This window comes from Aedes aegypti, chromosome 3 (assembly GCF_002204515.2).
Source record: "Aedes aegypti strain LVP_AGWG chromosome 3, AaegL5.0 Primary Assembly, whole genome shotgun sequence".
Taxonomy (NCBI): domain Eukaryota; kingdom Metazoa; phylum Arthropoda; class Insecta; order Diptera; family Culicidae; genus Aedes; species Aedes aegypti.
The window spans coordinates 92,997,473-93,022,699 of NC_035109.1; the positions used below are offsets into that span (position 1 = coordinate 92,997,473).

At 40.7% G+C, this 25,227-nt stretch overlaps 1 protein-coding gene across 1 annotated transcript in view; it reads left to right on the forward strand.

The window, feature by feature from the left end:
- Positions 1 to 5,128: 5,128 nt before the first annotated feature.
- Positions 5,129 to 25,227, forward strand: part of LOC5564631 (E3 ubiquitin-protein ligase arkadia-B) — a 34,570-nt gene continuing 14,471 nt past the window's right edge. The window contains exons 1-2 of the mRNA XM_001648958.2: positions 5,129 to 6,117; positions 19,332 to 21,105. Coding sequence (XP_001649008.2) covers positions 5,973 to 6,117; positions 19,332 to 21,105 — 1,919 coding nt within the window. The 5' untranslated portion in view covers positions 5,129 to 5,972. The remainder of the gene's footprint in view (positions 6,118 to 19,331; positions 21,106 to 25,227) is intronic.

Genomic DNA, 25,227 nt, shown 5'->3' on the forward strand with positions numbered 1-25,227 from the left:
TGGCTGCGTGCTGACGCGGGTGCTGCTTTTTTTTGTTTACAGCTAAATGGTGCCAAGGTACGTACAGAAATTTTTCGATGAGCTGCAGGGTGGGAAAATGCGGGAAACGTCATGCAAGCTGGCCAACATTCCAAAAGGGCCTCTCCTTTAAGCAAGGTTTCCCCAGGATGGGTGTACGGCTGTCAACTGCGAAGGAAGCTCGCCCAACAATGAACATGTAAACATGGCCCGCATTTACTACGAAAAAGAATAAAAAAAGTCAAAAATAAAAGAAGACCGTGGATAAGTCCATCATGCTTTTCAACACTCAACTAAGGCGCCGTCCACAAATTAAATAGCGCTTTAAGGGGAGGGGAGTAGACTCAAGCATTATGGCTCATATAAACATTTGAAATTTTTCATGCAAAAAGCGTTATGGAGCGTTTTGGAGCTTCGCCTTCTCTATCGAAGTCCAATGGATCATTGAAGGTATGTACTTTTTGTCAGTGCTCACCGCATCAAAACAAAGGTGGCGCTGTATATGGCATTTGACATTGTGACAGCATTGCTGTTGTCAAACACAAAAAACCATAGCGGCCGTTTTGGTTATTTTAATGATCCATTCAAAGGGCTTATTCACAAATTTCATAACGCCAAATATGGTCATTTTGAACACCCACCCACCCCCTCATAACGCATTTTGTAAGAATATTTTTTGAATTTTTTATGACCTGTAACATCTTGAAGACACCCACCCACCCCCTTTAACGTTATGAAATATGTGAATGGGCCCAAATGAAACTGCCTTCTCTATCAGAGCCTTACATGACATCTATGAAACTTCACTTTCTCTATCGAAGCCCAAACATTAGATACTCTACACTGAGAGCAGCGCTGCGGTAAAAATACCATGTTGATGATTTAAATTAAATGCACGACACAGGTTTTTTCTCAATCTCTAAGCGTCGCGACTAATATTTGAATAGTGCGCTGTGTTCATAAACATCGTAAGAATGCAGCGCCACACATGTCATTATGACAGTTATGTCGGGAACGAGTCACACGTCACGTGTCCCACACGCGCGTTCCGATTTGGTGGGCGCGCGACAACACAGTAATCACAAAAACAATGTCTATGATACAGTTTTACCATTAATCATGGAGATTACTGGGAACATATCGCGTATGCGTAACAGTAGTGATAATAGTTGCGTTATGTTTATAACTCTTCGCATACAGTAAATATTTAGAGCCTATTCACAAATTTCTCAATGCTAGAGGGGCCCCGGGTGGGTGGGTGTCCTAACGATGTTACGGCCCATACAAAAATTTAATAATATTCATACAAAAAGCGTTACAAGGGGGTGGGTGGATATTCAAAATGGCCAATTTCAGCGTTATGAAATAAATGCACGGGAAAAAATTCTGTGGTAAAAAATACTATTTTTAGCTGACTACGCCCATTCTTGAAACTACCATGGAATTTCAGACCAATTTACTATGTTTACGGTACACCTCACCACATTACTGGTACATTTGACAGAAATAATTTACAACAATCTGATTTCGACAACAGACATGGTAAAATCAAGCGCATTTCTGGTCTGCTGAAAAATGCCGGTGCGAGCGCTTAAGTTAACCCCCTAAAATAGTAGTTTTTACCGCACAATTTTTTTGCGTGTGAATGCGGGGCGGGAAGTATGCAGGTAAGGCTGTGAACCGTTTCACCAATTGGTTTAACTATGGACCAATGCACGTGTTCACGAATTTGACGTTTGAGCGGTGCCGAATTCACTCGTTGGCATGGTCACGTAAATAACACGGCACCGCTCAAACGTCAGATAGTGAACTCGTGCATCGGTCCATTAGTTAAAATTTGACAGTTCTATAGTTATTTTCCCATCAAATGGTTAAATTGAACTTCGCGGTCGACCCATTTGAGCTTTGACAGTCGAGTAGTTATTTCAGAACAAAGTTGACAGATGGTTAGTTATTCGCAAATTCACGGGAGCAGAAAATAACTTCCGAGCTGTCAAGTTTAACCATGCTCCAGAGCAGGGTTGTTTCTAATCGGAGGGGAAATAACTATCGAGCTGTCAAATTTTAACTAAAAGTTAAACGAATCGGTGAAACGGTTCACAGCCTAAGCACAGACAAACAGACGTAACACTTAGAACAAATCTCTATAAAAAATCATAGTCACGAGGACATGTATGCCCAATGCTAAGATCGATATGTTTGGCCGACGGACCAACAGAGGGCACTAGTGTGTAAAGGCCGGTTTGCTACTGACAAGAAAAGGAATCGCCTATCTCAATGCGTGGAAAATTTCTCCCAAGAAATGGTCAAGAAAATTACTTTTTACTGATCGCAGTACGCAGTTGAGAAGAAATCTCGCGTAACTTTTCAAAACGGCCTATCTAACAATTCACACATTTCGAGTAAATCAAGCTTGAAGGTTGTGGAAATATATTTTGAAACTGTATCAAAATGAAACAATTTTTCCCCACTGTGTTGCTTGTAGAGGGAAGCAGTGTAATAGAGTTCAACGTAAGAAATGAAATTTTGTCAATTTATTTGGAAATTACACTGAAATCTATAAAAACATCAGATAGGACGTTTTGACCAAAAATATGTACATAGGATAAATCACATAGGTCGTTCTGTTTCAACAATTGTTACATTGGACATTCACTTCGGTCATTTTGTTTCAGTTATAGTAACATCGGACATTTTGATTTGAGCACACAGCAAGCATGTTTTATTTCATTTTGTATCCACGTGCGTTGAACTGCTTCAACATTCAAGTTGAACTGCTCATTTTGTTGCAGTGTGATAATCGCAGGCACCAGCTGTGCTTTGTTGTGATTCATTTGAAGAAGGGACGAATGACCTTCGGGTTAAAATCTCACAAACAACAACAGTTTAATTCATTCAATGCCACGCCGTCACTTTTTCCCCTCCGTCTATGTGTCCTATGTAACAACAGAAGGAGGGGAAACGTTGAGCTGTACATGGGACTTTTTGCTTTCTCGCTGTTTCTCTCTACATCTTCCCCCCGTTTCAATGCTGGTTTCGCCCACACTTGTTCGTGTGTGAGTTACCCACTGCACGACGGGTGGTGACGACTGTGTTGCATTCGGCACCAGCCGTCGGCGCAAACAAGAAATAGCGGTGAGAAATGATGTCGATGACGGCGCCGTCGATTGTGTTGTAGGAAACTTATGCCAAACAAATAAATACAGCTTCTCCGCTCTTCGGTGAATGATTACTCTGCAAATATATGTGCGCAAGACGCGCATGCACGTTGATCGTGTTGTTGCCGTGCCAAAATACAGTTTTGTGTACCTGTGTTATTTATTTGAACGTATTCAATATTGCGAGGCAGAGCGACTCTGAAAATATCGACATTTTGTTGCGGTGTGCTAATCGGAGACACCAGCTGTTGCTTTGTTTTGATTCATTCAATCCCACGACGTCACTTCTTCCCTCCGTCTATGTGTCCTATGTAACAACAGAAGGAGGGGAAACGTTGATCTGTATGTAGGACATTTTGCTCTCTCACTGATTCTCCCTCAATTCTCCCCCCGTTTTTATGACGGTTTCGCCCACATGATCATGTGTGAGTTTCCCATTGCATGACGTGGTGGTGCAATCAGCGCCAGCCGTCGGTTGAAACAAGAAATTGCGGTGGGAAATGATGACGATGACGACGCCGTCCATCTTGTTGTAGGAACTTGAGAAAGGAGCCCACGCCTAACAAATACATACAGCTTCTCCCTTCGGTGATTGATCGCTCTGAAAATATGTGTGAGCAAGTCGCGCATGTACGTTGCTCGTGTTGCTGCCGGGAAGCATATTTATATGCTTGATCGATCAAGCATCTGAATCAGATTGATACAATGACATCATGATGCTCAATCTTGTGCTCAATATCATTCCCCTATATGCACGCAATGCGCTAATAATATGAAAAGCGAAGTTGCAGCTGATCGAATCCAGCGAAACGGTAAAACATGGTTTGGCAAAAAGACCAAAATACAGTTTTGTGTAACTCATTCTCTTTTTGTCACTTGAGCGTTTTCAATTTTGCGAGGCAGTGCGACTCTGAAAATATCGACTGAAATGATTGAGAAGCAGTTATTATGGCATTCTATACATCTAAGTAGTGTCTCAGACACGCTTCTACAAATCATTCTACCTTTTGTACTCCATTCCAAAGCTTTATTCAGGAATGTCCAATGTAACATTAGAATCGTGTTTATTCATAAATGTTACATAGGACATGTGGTTGGTTCTCTGATCAAAGGTCCAATGTAACAATTGATTAAAAGCGATGCAGTTTTGAACATTGGTCATTTTGTTAAGCTTTTAATAGATTAATTTATTGTTAATATATCAGAACGAGAGTTCTAGTGTGCTGCTAAGTGGTGCAACGCAAATGATTTGCAATGACAATCTCGATTTGTTTACATTTGTTACTTAGGACGTTTTGAAAAGTCACGCGAGAAATGTCACTTCAAAGGGGGCTCTCTGTAGGAAATTTCTTGACCCTTTTAGTCAAGGAATTTCTTTACTTTTCTTGAGCGAAACAGCATACTTAGCTTAAACGTCAAACGCGAACAAAAACGATGCGAGCGCTGCGGGTGGCGGATTGGCCACCTACTATATTTTTGAATTGACCGTTAAAAAGGTGGTCGATGGACAATGATGGGCGTTTGGGGCCCAAATAGCCGTAGCGGTAAACGCGCAGCTATTCAGCAAGACCATGCTGAGGGTCGTGGGTTCGAATCCCACCGGTCGAGGATCTTTTCGGGTTGGAAATTTTCTCGACTTCCCAGGGCATAGAGTATCTTCGTACCTGCCACACGATATACGCATGCAAAAATGGTCATTGGCATAGTAAGCTCTCAGTTAATAACTGTGGAAGTGCTCATAAGAACACTAAGCTGAGAAGCTGGCTCTGTCCCAGTGGGGACGTAACGCCAGAAAAGAAGAAGAATGGACAATGATGAGAGTGTGACGTCTGTTTGTCTGTGGCCTAAGTTTCCACAATATGCGAAACATCCACTCTTAAAATTATGCAAAAGGTCTTTAGGCCAAATGTCCCACCCCCTTTTCATCCATCAGTGTGCTAATGACGTTTTTCGTCTCATATTCTATGAGTAGTCCATCGATGACGTCTTTTTCCCGTTCAAAAGATCATCCGCGCAAGTTTTGGTGTTGCTGCATCCCACAAACTCAAACTTCTTCGACGGCAAACGATCCCCGTTGCGCTTCCTCGACGCAAGTGTCCCCCTTATTTCGGGGCAATCATCTGCTGACCTCCGCAAAAAGGAAGCCAGAGGACAAAACCAGCAACAAAAAGTGGATATCGAAATTTTTACTGCGACGTTCTCCTTCTGCTAGTAGATTGATGTCAAAAACACTCCTCTCTGGATTTTCGATGTTGTTAGTGATTGTGTGTTTGTTCCATATCAGCTGCTGGCTGAGTTGAAAATGAAAATATTGCTGAGTGAAGCAAAATAAAAATTTATTGCGTAGATTATTTTCGGTGGCCGTTTCGTTCGGAAGTGCCGCGACCAGGACCAATCGATTAGTGATTTGAATTTTTGGGTGCAATAAGCAGAAAGCGCCGCATTTGGCTTTCGTATCAAGTCAAACATCAGAACCTACTCTGAAAGGCTTCTTCGAAGGCAGGAAGGAAAAGTGCCATTTTGCAGATGCCAGATGGAAGAAGGCGACTCAAATGTCTGTGAATAGAATGTTATTGTTTGTTGCGTATATGATTGATTTAGTAGATTTAAGGTGTTATCATGTGTACTATTTGTAAAGAAGATCGGTGTTCTCATTGAAAAATTTGAGAAGAATGAAGGTGCTGTGGTAACTTCTTCGGCACTCGAAGGATTAGTTCTAGGGACGGAGGTGCGACCATCGGTGTTTTAGGGACTTTGGGGATATACACAGCGAATCGCACCCCCCAACGAACAAGTATGGAAGATGAGGGAGGGGCCAATGGTGGAGCGGATCCAGACATGCACTCATCGCCCTCTTCTGGTCGGGTTTTCCGGCCAGACACCTTGCGAGACATTTTAGACACGGCTATCCAATCGAATGTGGATTCGGCCGAAGTTTCGGGTGAGTATTGTTAACCGGCAGGACTGGTAGCAGTTCTCTTTTAGAGACTCGAGGTACTATTTAATTGCAAGTCTACTTGCATCTACAGAATCTCTTACGCAAACATTGCACAGGTTCTTCCGGAATTTCTTCTCGGATTGCTCGAAAAAAGTTTAAGGAATTCTTCGGATTTTTTTTTCAGTTTATTTTTCTGGCATACCTTCAAGAACTTCCCCAGGGATCACTTCAGAACTTCCTCTGAAGATTCGTTCGCCTAGTCTTCCAGGGGTTCGTCCAGAAATTCCACCAGTGATTTTTAAATAGATTCTTAGACGAATATCTCCAGAATATGTTCCAGGAAATCTCTTAGGACTCCAACGCTAGCCTCCTATAATTTCCACAAAGAACACTCTGAAAATATTACTAGGGACTATCCTGAGATTTCCTTCATAGATTTTCACACTGATTCGTCCATCGATTTCACCAGGAAGTTTAGGACAGTTCCAAGGCAATTCATGAACGCTAATATTAGGGTTTTTGGAGAAATTTATTTAGGTATTTTTCCTTCAGGAGTTGCTTTACCGATTCATGCACTTTTTTTCAGAAAATAAAGATTTCTTCTCCGGATTGCTAAAAAAATCCTACAGAGATTGTTCCAGCAAACCCATTACAAAATTTTATGGGATTCCTCATGAAGTGCCTTCACAATTTTCTCCAGCATTTCATCCAAGAATTACTCCTCCAGTTGTTCCATGCATCTCTTGAATTATTACCAAGTAACTCCTAGTAAATACCACAACAAGTATTCCTCCGATAACACTGCGGAACACGTTTTTGTCTCGAGCATCAAAATTTTATAATACTATCGATGCTCAAAAGTTATTTGTTTTTGGTGTTTTAGAAAAGTTTGTATTGTGCCATATAAGAGAAACGAAGAGTTTTGTATGGAGACTGCAAGCATGTTGAAAAAATCGTTTTAATCTTAATTTTATCGTGCAATTTCAACCAAATTATATTTGAAATTAAAGTTGAAGTTCAAGCATGTTTGATGGATAAGATCTCAAAAAAGTTTGATAAATCATACTTTTAATGTCAGGGGAGGGGGTTTTAAGAAATTTCTACAGACAATTCTGCAAAATTCCAATTACTTGGTAGACATTTATTAAGTGAAACTGAATTCAGGAACCTGAATGTTTAGGACATTCTGTTATTCACAACCCGCTGTGGTAATGAGCTATAGGCTCTCTTTACGCTCAAGCGTTTTGCAGTGCCTTTTTTTTAGGGCGCTGTTGTGGTATGGAGCTACATGCTCTCATTTCGCTTATGCGATCTTCCCTCTTCAAGAGACCCCACTCTTATTTCCTCCCATCTTTCCCTTCTCTTTCCTCTCCCATCAGGTAGATGATGAAATAGGCTCAAATATGGCGATGGCACAAATCTCCCAACTTGTGGGGAACGTGCCTTTGGAGCCGGCCTTCTGATACCTGATACCTAATGAGCTTCAAGAATTCTTCGAGTTATTTCTCCAGGTTTTTTTGTGGCATACTTTCAAACTTCTCTAGAGATCACTACAAATTTCTTTTGAAGATTACTTCGCCAAACCTCCCTGGATTTCGTCCAGAAATTCTTCTAGTAATTGTTCAAGTGTTTCTAAGACGAATATTGAAGATTGCCAAAGAAGCCTTTACGCGAGCATGGGTGGAAAGGGCAGTAAGATCCTTTGAGCCATTTAAATCTGCTGGCATGGATGGAATTTTCCCAGCGCTTATCCAGAAAGAGGAGCAAAAGGTTATCCCTCCCATGATAGAGATTTTTAAGGCCAGTTTAGTCTTAGGACATATTCCAGATGACTGGACTTTATGGAAGCAATGCCTCTTTCCAAATACCAATTCGCTTACCAAAGTGGAAAATCTACGATCTCAGCACTACACATGCTGGTCAACAAGATCGAGAAAACTTTTTATGCAAAGGAAATCGCCATCGTGGCATTTCTTGACATTCGATAACGCTTCCTATTCGTCTATAGTGTCAGCAATGCATAGGAGAAAATTTGGCCCATGCATTGCTACCTGGGTACATGCTATGCGCGCAAATCGTCGAATCTCATCTGAGTTGAGCGGATCGTGCGCCACTGTCATGGCCACAAAGGGGTACTTTCATCTTTGCTATGGTCTCTAGTGGTAGATGATCTTCATAATACCTTGGAAAAAAGAGGATTCGAGGTTGTTGGCTACGCTGATGATGTTGTCATCATTGTACGCGGCAAATTGAAAGCGTTGTCCTTGCAAGAATGCAATCAGCTCTCGATTACACGCTCTCCTGGTTTCTGAAAGAGAAACTGGGGATAAATCCTTCAAAAACTAAGATTGTTCCTTTCACAAAGCGCAGAAAGGTACAGTTGCAACCTCTTTTCCTTAATCAAACACAATTGGTTGACTCAAATCAAATCAAATACCTTGGCATTATGCTTGATGCTAAACTCAATTGGAACACACATCTTCAATACATGGTTAATAAAGGTCTCAATTCTCTGTGGGTATGCTCAAAGACATATGTGGAAAGAAGTGGGGCCTAAAACCTAATATGATCATGTGGATATATAAAACCATCGTTCGGTCTAGAATAGCCTACGCTTCCTTGTTTGGTGGCCAAAAACAAGCGAGGTTACGGCTAGAGCCAAGCTGAACAAAACCCAACGCGCTGCGTGCGTCGCCATTACTGGTGCAGTTCGCAGCGCCCCTTTATTCGCCCTAGTTGTTAGTTCATAAAGCTGGATGCTGAGAAAAGCGCTCTGAGACTAAAACGATCAATAAACCTTCTGCCAGGTGATTTGACCGGTCACCTAAGCATTAGCCTGGGACACGGTTATATGACAAATTTAAATTCTTGCTCCAGTTCACTTTTTGAATTGCATTTAGGTCCCCTAACAACTGTGCAAAATTTCAGTTCGATCGGAGAAACTTTATTTTAGCGCCAGCCGTTCAAAGTTTGTATGGGATTTACTATGGGAAAACTTACTTTTGCAAAGAAAAATCGTCAAAGGTCGCCCGTTGACCACTATAAAAAATCTGAACACAGATCTCGATAGGTATTTCTACGATGAACAACATTGCCGAAGACCGCAAAGCAATTCGATGCTTGTGAAGAAAGTTATTAAGCATAGACTATTCGGGAATTTTGCCCGATTTTGTTATTATTGTTATTCCTTTACGTGTTAATCAACGTCGCCTTGCCAATAGGTTTTCATTCAATAACTTTTCTCACAGGTGTCGGATTGTTTCACGGTCTTCGGCAATATTTTTCATCATAAAAATACCTATCTAGGGCTGTGTTCAGAATTTTTATAGAGGTCAATGGGCGACCTCTGGCGATTTTTCTTTGCAAAAATAAGTTTTCCCATAGTAAATCCCATACAAACTTTGAACGGCTAGCGCTAAAATATAGTTTCTCCGATCGCGCTGAAATTTTGCACAGTTGTTATGGGACCTAAATGCAATCCAAAAAGTGGACTGGAGCGCGAATCTAAATTTTGTCTCACACTAATAAGCATACTAAGCGAATTTTCTATAAATCCAATTATAGAAAAATGCAGTGACTGGATGGAAATGGTTGTGAATTATGACATACCATATACGGTGTTCATTCCTTCTAGCCAAGAGTGGCAAGAAGGTGGACCGAGTATTTCTCCAAACTCAGTCAAATTCTACACTGATGGATCGAGAATGAACAATCGTTCTGGATCTGGAGTGCACGGACCAAGAACTAAAATCTCTGTCCCTCTCGGACAGTGGCCTACAGTTTTTCAGGCTGAAGTGTATGCTATCATTGAATGTGCGCAGCTCAGCGTAGAGAGGAATTACAGAAATGCCACAATCTGTATCTGACACTGCCCCAGCAGATACCATTTACAAAAGATCGGAGCCATCGAAAACCCAAATTGTCGTTTCTGTAGTGAAACGTGCGAAACCTCTCAACACCTTCTCTGCTCCTGCAGTGCACTGTGCACATATACAACGCAGATCCAAAATATTTGGCAAGCCCTTTTTGGAGCCGGCCGATATTTGGAACGCATCTCCCAGGGAAGTGGTCGGCTTTATCGGGCTGATTGTACCAGATTGGGGGATTCACAATGCAGCAACTTAGGACTTCTGCCCATCAATGGCAGATGGCTAAAAGTTCAGTCACCGTGCAAAGCATTCCGGTGGCTTTCTCGCCACTGAGGGTCTTTGTAAAAGCAAAAAAGTATATCACAATAGTTCTAAAAAATGGACGCAGTGATCTCACACCCGACAGAAGAAGAAGAAGAAAGAATAAGACGAATATCTCCACCATTCGTTCCAAGAAATCTTTGAGCACTCCAACGACCTCATGTAGCTGTAACTCATGTAATTTTTACATTGAAAACTGCCAGGGACTATTCCAAGATTTCCTTCATAGATTTTACACTGACTCTTCCATCGATTTCACTATGAAAACCTTCAAAAGATTCACAACCCCAAAGGTTTATTCCAGAGTTCATGATGAAATTCGTAGTATGTTTCCATGAAACCATACAGGAGTTCCTCCAGGAGTTGCTACGATAATTAGTCCAGTTATCTTCCAGACAATTCAATATGGATTCCCTCAAAAAAATCATCCTTAGTTTCTTCCAATAATTGCTTCAAAGAATCCTCTAGGGCAGCGGTTTTCAGGTCGTGCTCCGCGGAGCACTTGGTGCTCCGCGAAGCCATGGCAGGTGCTCCGCGATAGCTTTGAAAATTTGTACCAGTGCTTTGAGATATCACAACATTTAGCTTCAAAATATGCTTTTAGGGTGATTATAAGACGAAGCTCAACTTTGAATTTTCATGTGCATAGATTTTGAGAACCTGACAACTGTTTTGTTCTCCTGATATGGTTTTAAATTATCTTTATTTTATGCTGTTTTCGAGTTATGGTGGATGACGAATCGTATTTTTTACGAGTCTTATATACACGGTATCTAAATCTTTATCATTATCGAACTTTCATGTGCCTCGGATATTTTCACGCATTTGGGTTAGCAATAAATTGAATCGAAAGATTAAAAGTATTCTGTCAGCGAAAATTTGATCATAGGAGCAGTTTTGGCTGCAAAATTAGGTTTTCCTGGATTCAGATAAATTTTTCCCGGTAGAATAATTTGGAACTTTCAGTGTGCGAAAGTTTAGTTGGTCGAAAAAAAATTGAACTGAAGTAACTCTGATAATCTTCGAAATTATGAAACTATTAGTTATACATTAGGAATATTTCACGGGTTTTATAAATATGTTATTGTGTGTTGAACTTGTGGTTAACTCAACTTCAAAAAGAAAGGTTTCGCTGCAGAAACTCGCTTAGTTGTTCGAACTAAAAATAGTCGGTGTTCCGACAGAGCAGACTAGATGATATTTCGGCCTCGTAAATATGAGTTAAGAATTTGAGAAAAAAAATTATGATATCTATGCAATTTTTATACAGATGCTCCATCAAATAGATAAGTTTCCAGTTTAACTAAAAATATTGCAAATCTTATGCTGATCAGAATTCTTGGAATACGTTTTTTCTGAAATTGTACGGAGGCACTTGGTCCAGTCTGACTAAACACCGATCAGAAAATTTCCTAACCAAAGCCATTCTGTCATAAACTTTGAAATATTTGACAAGAACAAATAGGTATAGTTCCATTTAGGGATGCTACACAACTTTTTTTACGCATTACTTGACCCCCTCCTCCTGTACATGACGCCTTATATGCCTAATTGTCACAGTGTTATTCTGAAATAAAAAGCTTGCTCAACCAAATTAAACAAATCTTTTGAGATTAGATCAACATACCAACATACATTCAGTGACGGTATTAAGTAACCAAATGTTTTTTTTTTTCGTACGAAATGCCTGAGCTTAGGGCTCTGCATCTCAGCTTCTGTAAGTCCGAATTGGCTGAAATTTGCATGACGAACTACAAATATCCTGAAATTTTGTTTGCAGTAAATTCATTACAATGCACTCATTTTTCTATGAGTTTCAGAGGGTTGTCCGAAGACAAAGCAAAGTAATTGAGCGATTTGTTTTACTTAATTCTAAGAACGGTTAGTTTTGAGCGATTGGTACAGTTAGAGCTCAACTTCCGAGCCGATCGGTCGTGATTGTCTGCGGAAGTCCTTCTCCGGCTATTTTGATCAAGTTACTAATAGTTACATCCACTCAGTGTGATACTATCGTAGTTTTTCGTGTCGCGTTGTGCCGCAATCGCGTGCAAATGTCCGCGATTAAACGCCGCGAAAACACATTTCGCATCGACTATGCGAATGTGCCGAAAAAGCCATCTTCCGAGGAGGTCCACCAATTCGTCGGTGTGACGTTAGGGCTGAAACGCGAAGAAGTGCTGCGAATACAGTATAGTCGAAACAATGGCATCGCTTTCGTGAAAACGACCTGCCTCGAAGTAGCGCAGAAAACCGTCGAAGAGCACGACGATAAACATGAGCTAACAATCGACGGGAAACCGTACAAACTTCGTCTGATGATGGAGGATGGAGCAGTAGAGGTTCGACTGCTCAATCTCTCTGAAGATGTCACCAACAACAAGATCGTCAAATTTCTCAGCGCGTTCGGAGAGCCGCATGCAATCCGAGAGGAGCTGTGGGACGATAGCCATCTATTCTCCGGTCTACCGACTGGTGTGCGTATCGTACGGATGGCGGTGAAGAAAAACATCCCTTCGTACGTCACGATAGATGGCGAGAAGACAAATCTGTCTTACTATGGACAGCAGCAAACGTGTAAGTATTGTACCGAATACGTACACAACGGCGTATCGTGCGTACAAAATAAAAAGCTGTTGGTCCAGAAACTGGCAGCGAACAACGCATCGTATGCCGATGTTATGAAAAACCCGACCCTTCCCCGTACGAAGCCCACGTCATCATCGGCGCCACCAGCACCGAAAAAGAATCAACAATTGACGAATGTAGATGTGTGTCCGTCTACCTCCTCTATGCCACCCCCGGCTGACAAGCAAGGTACCGAAAACAGCAATCAGCTGCCGAAATCGACTGTGCAGCTAGCAGGAAGCGAAACTGAACAGTGGGTCAGAGTGACGAGGAAATCAGGAATGCACAAAAAAACTGACGGCAATGAAACAGATTCATCAACATCCAGCCGACACTCGGTGAAACGCCCAGTCGGCAAGAAAATGCGGTGCGATGGTGCCGGCGAACTCAACGACAATGCCCTTCATCAATAAGCCCTCTCTTCACCAGTTATAACGTTGCGACTATAAACGTGAACACCATCACGAACAACACCAAAATAAATGCGCTACGTACTTTCATTCGAACGTTGGACATCGACATTCTCTTTATCCAAGAGGTTGAAAACGAGCAACTCGTTTTACCCGGCTACAACGTCATTGCAAACGTGGACCACTCGAGAAGAGGCACTGCCATCGCTTTGAAAGACCATATCCAATTTTCGAATGTGGAAAAAAGTTTGGATGGGCGACTGGTTGCCGTACGAGTCCACGATACTACACTTTGTTGCATCTATGCACCATCCGGGGCCGCCCTTAGAGCACAAAGAGAACGCTTTTTCAACACTACCGTAGCCTACTATCTCCGTCACGACACCGAGAATGTCATTCTCGCCGGTGACTTCAATTCGGTTTTACGGCAATGCGATGCTACGGGTCACAATTCCAGCCCGTCCCTTCGAACCACGATACAACAGCTAAACTTACACGACGTATGGATTAAACTTCGTCCCAGAGATCCCGGCCACACATACGTTACAGCGAACTCAACGTCTCGCCTAGACCGTATATACGTCAGTGGCAGATTGTGTGAACAGCTTCGAAACATTCATACACACGTATGTTCGTTTTCTGATCACATGGCAGTGACATCACGATTATGTTTACCAAATCTTGGTCGTCCGCAAGGGCGAGGATTTTGGTCACTGCGCCCGCACCTCCTCACAAACGAAAACATAGCGGAATTCCAAAACCGCTGGCAGTTCTGGACTCGGCAAAGGCGCAACTACCGCAGCTGGATGGACTGGTGGCTTGAATTCGGTAAGCCAAAAGTAGCTAGCTTTTTTCGCTGGAAATCAAAAGAGGCCTATGACGAGTTTCATCATGCGCAGCAACTTCTATACGCTCAACTACGTCGGGCATACGATGCATACTATCAAAACCCGGCAATGCTAGCAACTATAAACCGTCTCAAGGGAGAAATGCTGAACTTGCAACGTCGTTTCACTCAAGCCTTCGTTCGTATAAACGAGCGAATTGTCGCCGGAGAGCCCTTCTCAGTATTCCAGCTGGGCGAGAGAAAAAGGAAACGAACAGCTGTAACTCGACTCGATACCGAAAATGGAGAGATCATTGATAACCCGCAAGCAATTGAAGAACACATCTTCCAGTATTTTTCAGACCTGTATTCGTTACCAGTAGAGGATACACAGCGGCCAGATGAATTTCAGTGCAACCAAATCATTCCAGACAACGACGCAGCAAATAATGCATGCATGAACGATATCACCACGGCCGATATTTGGTCTGCAATTAAGTCAAGCTCGTCCAAAAAATCACCTGGTCCGGACGGAATCCCGAAGGAATTTTATCTTCGTGTTTTCGATGTTATCCACCGCGAGCTTAATTTGTTGTTGAATGAAGCATTAACATCAAACTTTCCGTCCAAATTCGTCGAAGGTGTCGTGGTTCTTGTGAAGAAAAAAGTATCTGGCGACACTGTTGGTTCGTATAGACCGATTTCGCTACTTAACTTTGATTACAAGCTACTTTCTCGAATACTCAAGTCACGACTGGACAATGTCATGAGAACCCACCACATTCTCAGCGGCTCTCAAAAGTGCTCAAACGGAGAGAAAAATATATTTCAAGCTACCCTAGCATTGAAGGATCGAATAGCTCAACTCACGGCACGTAAGCAGGTGGCCAAGCTCATCGGATTCGACTTCGATCACGCTTTCGATAGAGTGAGACACTCTTTTCTCTTTGCGAACATGCGAGCTCTCGGCTTTTAACAACCGATTCGTAGATCTCCTTCACACGAATCTCTTCACTCGCAACTTCTCGCTGTTTGATTAATGGCCATATGACTACACCGTTTCCAATCCAACGATCGGTAAGGCAAGGGGACCCACTATCGATGCATTTGTTTGTGTTGTATTTGCATCCGTTGATGGTCTCACTTGAACGTGTGTGCGGTCCCAACGATCTAGTTGTAGCGTATGCCGACGTATTTAGCATGTATAGTAACGACTGCATGCAAAGCTCGAGAAATGCGTGACTTATTCTGCGATTTGGACATGTATCTGGCGCTGTGCTGAACTTAACTAAGACAACATCTATCGATGTCGGTTTTATAAATGGAAATCCAATTCAAGTGGACTGGGTGAGGACAAACACCGAAATAAAGATTTTAGGTGTGATGTTTTGCCAATTCAATACGGCAAATGATCGCTTTGAACTGGGAATCACTGGTTACAAAAATTGGACAACAAATCGGACTACACTCGATTCGTACACTCACTCTCCATCAGAAAGTGATCCTTCTCAACACTTTTATCACGTCGAAGGTGTGGTATTTATCTTCGTTGTTACCATTATACTGCATCCACGCGGCGAAGTTGACAAGTGCCATGGGAAATTTTCTATGGAGAAACATCCTGCTCGTATACCCATACAGCAACTTGCGAGACCGCTCGACCAAGGAGGGTTAAAACTACAGCTACCCATGCTCAAATCGAAAGCTCTGCTGATGAACCGACATCTCCGAGAAATTGATTCCATTCCATTCTACAACTCTTTTCTTTCTCAAACAAATCATCCTCCTCCTCCCGCTGACCTTCCCTGTTTGAAATTTATCCTTCAAACCTATCCACGTTTGCCTCCTGAAACCCAGCAAAACCCTTCCTCTAACTGCATTCATCGGTTCTACCTAGTACAAACTGATCAGCCAAGAGTAGAACTACGTCACCCAGCAGTTGATTGGAAGAGAGTCTGGCGCAACATTGCAAGTAAAAAGCTAACACCAGAGCAACGAAGCGGTTGGTATTTACTCGTGAATGAGAAAATTGAACACAGATGTTTGTGGCGCACCATCCGAAGGGCGGACGACGAGCGATGCTTACATTGTAACCTGACGGCGGAAACATTAAAACACAAGTTTAGTGAATGTATGCGAGTAACTGCTGCGTGGAGGCACCTGCAAAGCGTGCTGGCGACAATCTTGGGTGGGCACAGGAGGCTCACATTCGAGGACCTTATTAGACCGGTTTCTGCACAATACATCCAGAAGGCAAAAATTATTAATTCTAAAACTCTTTATAAATTATGTCACCTTTGTCATGAGATGTGATAATGTAGTGGACGTGAATGAGTTAGAATTCTATCTCCGAGTTGAAATGTAATTAATGTAACTGTAATTATTTTAGCAAAATTCAACTACAAATAAACTAAATTTTATTATGTAAAAAAAAAATTTATGCCTGAAATTATAAAAAAAAATTGGTTTGCTCGGCGAAGCCATTCACTTTCAGAAGTTAGAATTTTGCAGAACACATCAACCACTCACAAAGTGCCGTTTGTAAGTTAAATAAAAAAAAAATACTCGGTAACCTACTTTTGTCTTCGAACAATTCTCGAAAACTCATTTGAAAATGACTACATTGCAAAGAATTTCCAAAATTTATGGTTCTTTGTATCTCGTCATCCAAATTTCAGTCAATTTGGACTACCAGAAGCTGAGATACTAACTTTTATCAATGATTGTTAATCTTACTTCACGGTTTTAGTAGGAATTATAGGGTCGATTTAAGCGTGTAAAAATCGATTTCAAACGGAGATGAAAAACAGGTGCTCCGCGCAACGATTAAATATCAGAAAGTGCTCCGCGAGCCAAAAAGGATGAAAACCCCTGCTCTAGGGACAATAATTTCGATCAGGAATGCCTCATGAAATGCCTTTACTAATTTGTCTACGGTTTTCTCCAGCATTTCATCCAGGATTTACTCCAGCAGTTCCTCCAAGCATTTACCCTAAGTAAAATATCCATGGATTGTTTAAAAGTTTATTTAAGGTTCCATAGCAGGGGCCCAGATAGCCGTAGCGGTAAACGCGCAGCTATTCAGCAAGACCATGCTGAGGGTCGTGGGTTCGAATCCCACCGGGTCGAGGATCTTTTCGGGTTGGAAATTTTCTCGACTTCCCAGGGCATAAAGTATCTTCGTACCTGCCACACGATATACGCATGCAAAAATGGTCATTGGCAAAGTAAGCTCTCAGTTAATAACTGTGGAGGTGCTCATAAGAACACTAAGCTGAGAAGCAGGCCTCTGTCCCAGTGGGGACGTAACGCCAGAAAGAAGAAGGTTCCATAGCAGCGAACACTACAGAAATTATTCCTCCGGTAATTTCTTTACAAATTGATTCATGATCCGTCCCGTTCTTTGTTTCAAGCAATGCTTTTAGAAAATCTGCAGGATATTATCCAGGGATACGCTTTATCATTTTTTCAATAGCAATTTATCTGCAAGACTTCATAAGAGCCCAGAGTTCTTTCTAAGATCCTTCGAACATCAGCACCTACTTGAGGATTCTCTAAAATCCGTAAATCCTGGATTTTTCAAGAATTTCTCCAAAAACTTTTAAACATTTCCCTTGGTAACTCCCTAAGATATCTCTAAAATAATTACTGTATAAATTCTTTGAAAACTTCCTTGGACAATTTATTAATGCATTTCTGGAGGAATATTTAAAAAGGAATTATCCCTAAGTAATTCATGAAGGTTTTAAAAAGTTCAAACCAAAATCTGCGGATTCTTTGGAATAATTTCTTGGTTTATTCTTATAAAAATTCATAGCACTTTCTTGAAGATACAGTAGTTACACTATCATGGATCATTCGCCCTTGAAGTACATGTGGAATAGTGTGACTAATAATCGTGAAAAGGTGACCAATAATACTGTGAGTGTGTATCTTGGAGGAATTCCTTTGATGCTCGGGAAAAACCACTAGATGAACTCGTGGAGTAAATTTCGGAATAATATCTGAAGGAAACTTTGGGTGACTATCAGAGTTAATTTTTGACACAAATCGAGGAGATAATAATGAAAAATATGTGAGCAGCAAATACTACAGCAATTATTGCTCCGATAATTCTTTTAGACTTTTTTTCAGGAACTCCATCCTACGTTTTAAGAAATTATTTCATAAAATCCTGCAAGATAGTTAGAACCCAAAGATTCGAATTATGAATCATTAAATATTTATCCAGAAAATCCTCCAAGACTTCCTTTTCAGTTCTTTCTGAGATACTCGCGTGAATTTATGAAAAGTTTCCTTGGTAAATGCCTGAGAAAAAAATACTGTTTAAAAACTTAGAATTTCTGTAGGAATTCATGGAGGTATTTTTCTTAGAGAAATCTCGGTAGTAATTTATTAAGGTACCCTTAAAGAAACTCCCCATTCGTAGAAAAAATCCTGATCCTGATTGAAAGAAATCCTCAGAAATTCATGGAGGCACCAAATTACTGATTGAATACTTGAAGACATTAGCGAGTTTCTAACTACAAATCTATCTGTTATATGAATAGAAATCTTAAGTTTTCAAAACAAATGCGCTTCTACTGAGTGGAGCATGGTTTGAATAATTGATTTTAATGTGTATTCGTTGCATTGGACTGTAAATTAGTCAAAATATAAATTTATAGGGTCGTAGAATACGTAAAAAGTGAGGGTACAAGGGACAAGAAATTCTAGGAATATCAATAAATGACTTACGACTCTGAGAACATAATGAAAAAATCTTTGTAGTAAATCCTGGTTGATTTTTGGAGTAATTTGCGGGGTAAAATTATCTCCTAATTTAGTTCTAAAGAAATCTTCGGAATCTGAATAAAACTTTGGGCAAACACCCGAATTAAAATTCTGAAATTTCATATAGTTATGTAAGCAGTGATACTTGTATTAATGTCACAACTTTGAACTCTGATAAATCCTTATGAAAACTCTTATCGTCTTGTTTCGGTTGTTATGCTTTTTTTGTTGTTCCTGTTTGGTCTCTTTTGTAGGCATGAGGTCGTCAATTTTTAGGACACTAAATCGCTACCAGTCCTGTTAACTAATATATATTCAAATATACTACAGCTTTTGATAGATGTTACAAAATGAAATTGTATTAAAATATTGTACTTTCCTTGCTTCTTTTAGAGTTGGATGTCGAGCCACCACTGTTTGCCACCGGCAGCATGCATGATTACATGCCCCCTCTAGTCTTACCACGGGTGAGGAATCCTCCAAACTTCTACGAATCGATGCCGACATATTTTCCTCCTACGGCGCATGTAGAATCAGCTCGCACCAACTACGGTCTGTTTGGACCGACTTCCTTTGGATATTTCCCATCTCATCACCATTACCACCATCACCATCACGCACCTCATGTTCAACAACAGCAAGCGAATCGGTACTCACCGACCTTTCATCATGGATCTTCCAGTTCGCGTCCGAATTCTTCGGGTTCCTTCGCCGGACGTCAACCAGTGGATGCTGATTCCGCCCCTGGACCCAACGAAGGCTCCTCCAGTTCGGTCACAAGACCTCGGTCATACACAAGGCCTCCACGATCTTCCGAGGAATCTGAGTTCGGCTGGAGCCAGTATAATTGTCACTACACACCTCACTATGCTGGTTCATGGAATGGAGATCGCGATGTTCGCGGAGGATTCAATAGGAAACGACACCACCACAACTGTGATTTACATTTTAGACCCAAGAAAACGACTCAAGCGGAACGATCTCATCCTAACCATCCAGTTACATCCTTAGAACCTAGACACATCAAAAGGGAACCCCCTCCCAGTCGATCACGAGTACCGATCAAATCTGAACCGCAAGATCATGCTCCCACGCCGAGTGAACCGTGTCGGATGTTACCGGTGAAAAAGGAGGAAAAGGTCGAACCAAGAGATAATGCTCAAATTAAACAGGAAACCCCATGTTCGTGTAAATGTTGCACCACAAATTGCTCAACGGTAGAGCGAAGTTGTCCATCTCACCATCAGAACATGATCAAAAAGGAACCAAAGGTGGAATGTGCCAATGAAATGAAACAGGAGTATGAACTCAAGAAAGAGGAAGACTGTAAGGCTGAAATCGACGAAAGAACAGAAGAAACCATTCCTCCGGAACCTGCTCTCCCGGAAGAACCGATGCCAGGTCCGAGTGGACTAAATCGTCATCTCGTGGACCAAATCCTCCAAGAAGCTGCATCCAAATCAGGGAATCGTCGAACGCGACGTTATCCGCGTTATTGCTACGACGACGATGACGATTACGACAGCGACGACACCGATGAAGATGACTTCAATCAAGAAGCTTCAGAAAATATTAGAATCTCTCCGATTATCGGTGAATACAGCGTACTCACTGAAGTAGAAGTAGAACCCGTTAACACTACAGATATCATCAAAGAAACAGAAGCGGATATATCCCCCGTGGTCCTAAACGACTCCATGAACACGAGTCTTCAAACGATCAACAATTCTGGCGCGAGCAGCTTGGAGGAAGTGTCTAGTCAACATAATAATAGCTCCGACCCATTGAACCATGCTAGGATATCATCAGATACTTCGGATGCCCAAACCGAACAAAGCCAGGAATCCGCACAGCAACGGGCCAGTGACGTTCTTTCGGCGCCGGACTTGCAACTGGATTGGGTCACCGATACGAGCAGCATAAGCGACGAAAGCGACGTAGTTCTGGTGGATCAGGACAACGGGAATGGAAGGGAGCCGATTGATCTCACCAACGAATCGGACGACGATGGTGCCATGGGTGGCGGGGCGAGGTTGGGGGATGATGCTCGAGAGTACAACAGCCATGGACGATTGTCACCGATTCCACATGATCAGAAGGGGCGTGGTATGTTCGGTCGATGTTCCGGTTTCATGGCCTATGGCGCGAACGGAAGCAGGAACTCAACGTAAGTATAGATGTTTTTCTTAACTCGTTTAACTACAGCCTTAGAGTCGAGTTTAATCCGTTCAATCTATAGCACGCTTCTGTTGAGCAAGCTGCAAAATCAGGATCGTGTCCACAAGTGTTTTCTTGTGGAAGTGCAGAGGACTCCTCGGCTTCCATGAAGCAAGTAACACGTCAACATTTCCCTCCCACCTCAAATTGATCTGCCTTCGGACGCAGCAAGTATCGTTATTGGTTGTAACAATATTAAGAGCACCAGTACCGTGCACGTACCATATTTGACGCGGTAAAGGAAATTCTAAATTCAAACATTTGTCAAGTCGTCAAAATCTGTCCGACTCTGTTGACATTTGAAACTATGTTAGCTGAACTATCATAAAGTAGAAGAAAAATCAATAAAAATATATTGAACGTTTTTTTCCCTGGGGTTGGGATTATATTTTCCAGGGAGCGATGAGTTTTGATAATTGATCGCTGTTGTTAGTAGCTTTGATTAGATGTTGGGTGAATTTCAAAGCAATGGCAACCTTTTTATTACAAAATTTAGATTTTGTCTTCTGACCTAAAGATTTTGGTTAAACTACTGCATAGTACGGCTATCACTCATCAAAATTACTTTCACTTCGGGAAAATATAATTTCAAACTGGCGAGAAGATTACAAACTGAGGGTGGGTTAGGCGCACAGTCAGACCCTTGAATGTGCAATGTGGGGTAGTAATTGGGAATGCCATTGACGGTTTGTAATCTTCTACAAGGTTTTCGAAAACCATCAGGGCGCGTGCACCGGGTTGCGGATAGGAGTAGAGTATCCATTTCCCGGCCATTTTGCTCGTCCCGGGATTCGGGACTAAAATCTTAGCTTGTCCCGGGAAATCCCGGGATCCCGGGATTTATCCAGCTTTTTAAAAACGCTAATGGCTGCCGCAAATAGGCTCGCTTTCTAGTAGGGATCGGTCGATTTGACGTTTGGCTTGGGTCGTTTTATATTAAACGGACCCAAGCCAAACGTCAAATTGACCAATCCCTATCAGAAAGCAAGCCTGTTGGTGGCAGTCATTAGCGCTCGTAAAAAGCTGGATAAAATTTTCAATAAAACTAGTATTTTGGTAGAAATGGAAGTACAAATCCAACAATAATTGAAACAGTCATTTATATCGCATCGACATAAAAGATTCAAATTTATGTGATTGTGGACCATTCTATGAAGACATCGATCATATAATTTTTCATTGTTCAAGATACGTTATACCAAGAAATAAATTTTTAAAACAAATTCAAAATTTAAATCATACTACTCCAACATCTGTTACAAATATTTTAGGAAATGTAAATTTATTATGTATGATACTTGTCTTTTTTTTCGCACGTTTCTTTTCAGCTTTGAAGAACAGTTTTTTATATGTGATACCTTAACTATATAGGTCCTCTCCTAGGACCTTCCACTTCTTCAAGGATTGGGCTCTGCTATGGATCAATGCCCTTTGAGTCTCTTATTGTTAAGATTTTTTATTTTGTAATGTTTTTAGAAAAGATGAAGAGGTTTTGTGCCTTTTGAAGAAAGATTTCGGTAAGAAATCACTCAAAGGGGTTTTTCCCTCATCCAAAATTTCAAGTTAAAAATAAATAAATAAATATTCCATACATGGTTTCGTATTCTGTTGAAGTACCGTCGTTGGGGGTGACAATGGGTCAAAAAGGCATATGTACGATTTGTTTAATGAATAACTATCGCAATTTAGCTCCAATAAACTTCAAATTTGGTGTGTATGTACTTTGATGGTACATTAACAACTGTTCAAAAAATTATTGAAAAATATTTATTCACAGTGGCACTACAAGTGAATGAAAAATGACCCAATCTCACCCCATAGAGGGGGTGACATTGGGTCACTATTATTGAAATAACCTATTTTTGAGAATATGATTGCAAAACCATTCACAGCTGAAAAATATTGATGAAATACGATGCAAACAAGACGAAAAGATATCTAAGATGTTTCTCAAGTATGAAAAACCCACTTAAAAGAACGATTATACCAAAAATTTGAAGAGCTATGAGAAAAAATATGAGACCCAACATTTATCGTCAAGTTCACATAAATTTTCTTATTTGTTTCCCTCAAATTATCTTCAAAGTCTCATCCCCATTGCCATTAAGCCTATTCAGTTTTCCCAGAGGTGAAACAGTGATTATTTTAAACCCTCGCAAATAGTTATATTTCGGTGCGACATTCCTCGATCAATATATTTCAGGCAGATTTTGACTTCATAGTACCGGTATTTCAGCGATCCAACTCATTCGTACTTTCGTGAGATGTTTCTGTAATATGAAAACACTAATAAATAATTAAATTTATTAAAAAAAAAAACAATTAATAAAATTTTGCGATGTTGCTGCGCACGAAACACAGTTGTTGGTTTGAGAAGTTGTCAAAATTCGTTGCATTGTTATTCGATGCACGGAATCCTCAAGTAGACTTGTTTGATGTTTCAGAGATGCTGTATTTAGAAAGAATAAACACATCTTAATGAGGAATGAGAACACCCGGCATCGTAAAATGCCAAAAAAGTGGTCTTGCAATTTAATTTACTATCGTTCTTGCTTGACCCAATCTCACCCCCATTTTCAATGTTTCAGACACCGTACAGAAAAAAAAATAAAATTTTGTGGAAAAATCAATTAGATTACGGAAAATACTTGTGAAGTGAATGAGGTTTGTTAGGGATTTATTCAAATTCTTTATAATACTTTTGGATGGAAATATGGTAACAAATTAAGTCATAATAATAAAACTATTTGCTTCAGACATTTGAAAACTCATCAATACTTTAGACAAAAGACACAATTGAAGATAATTAAAGGATTTTTTTTAGAATATCATCAATCGCTTTCTCAGAATTGGCTTATAAAAATGGCTTATGTTGATTAGAAAAGCAATTAGGCTACGTAGCCCGTCATTCGTTTTGGCAGCCATCAACATGGCTGCATCAAATTGCAGCTCGCAATTTCAAAGTGATAAAACTCAGTCAACATAAGTAATATTGATCATAATCACTACTTGCGCTCACATGCAGAAAGTATGCTGATACTTTTTCAGCAATGTCAGTGCAAAACCAAGTGATTTTCTTCAATTTGCAATCGTGAGATTAATTAGCCATAATCATCGATGCCCAGTACAAATTTCAATGAAGGCCTACTTCGCCTTAAAACTTTGCAACTAGACAAATAAAAATATGTGTTTCTTACTTAGTACATTGTTATGGAAAATAATTACTCTTTTCAATGATACTTTTCTATTTTATCGAATAAAAAAAATGTCAATGTATTGCATTGGACTTAGGTGGTTTTCATCCAATTCTACGTACATGTCGGGAATCCCGGGATTCCCGGGATGTCAGAACTAAAATCCCGGGAAACGGGAAATCCCGAAATTTGTCAAATCCCGGGATTTCTTGTCCCGGGATGTCCCGGGATGGACACTCTAGATAGGAGCAAAGGGAGATCAATAGCATCTACTTAAAATAATAGAGCAAAAAGCTGTTCCATGATTAGGTAATGTTTAGCGATCTTCTATGGTGTTCTAGTACTATAAAATTATTCACTCACTGGGAATTCTGGCCTTGATAATATCAATAGTGCTAAACATAAAATAATACCTAATACTCAATAAGTACAATGTAGCTTCAATCTAGTAATAAATGAAATAAAATCTATTTTCTATACTTGACAAGGTTTTGAAGACAATCAATGAAAGTGAAAGAACTACCTATTAGAAAAGCCACATCAGCTAAGTCTATACACATACAAATGTTGGTCATAGGGCCATGGCGAGCATTCGGTATGTACCGTAAAACGGGGCGAATAGAAAAAGTGGGGCGAATAGAAACAAAGCGACCTTTAGTTAAAAATGCGACTATTATGCAATGCTAAACTTTAGAAACCTACTGAAATATATGTTTTTCCATTAGTTCAATAACAACAGATTATCGCTAAACTATTTTCAAATTAAAAATTTTGCTACATTTCTCATTAAAAATTTGAGAAGAAAATATTCAAATCTCAATCATTTTTGATAGCTTGAAACATCCGCCATTTTGGCTGATTTCAAAAATGATCTAAAA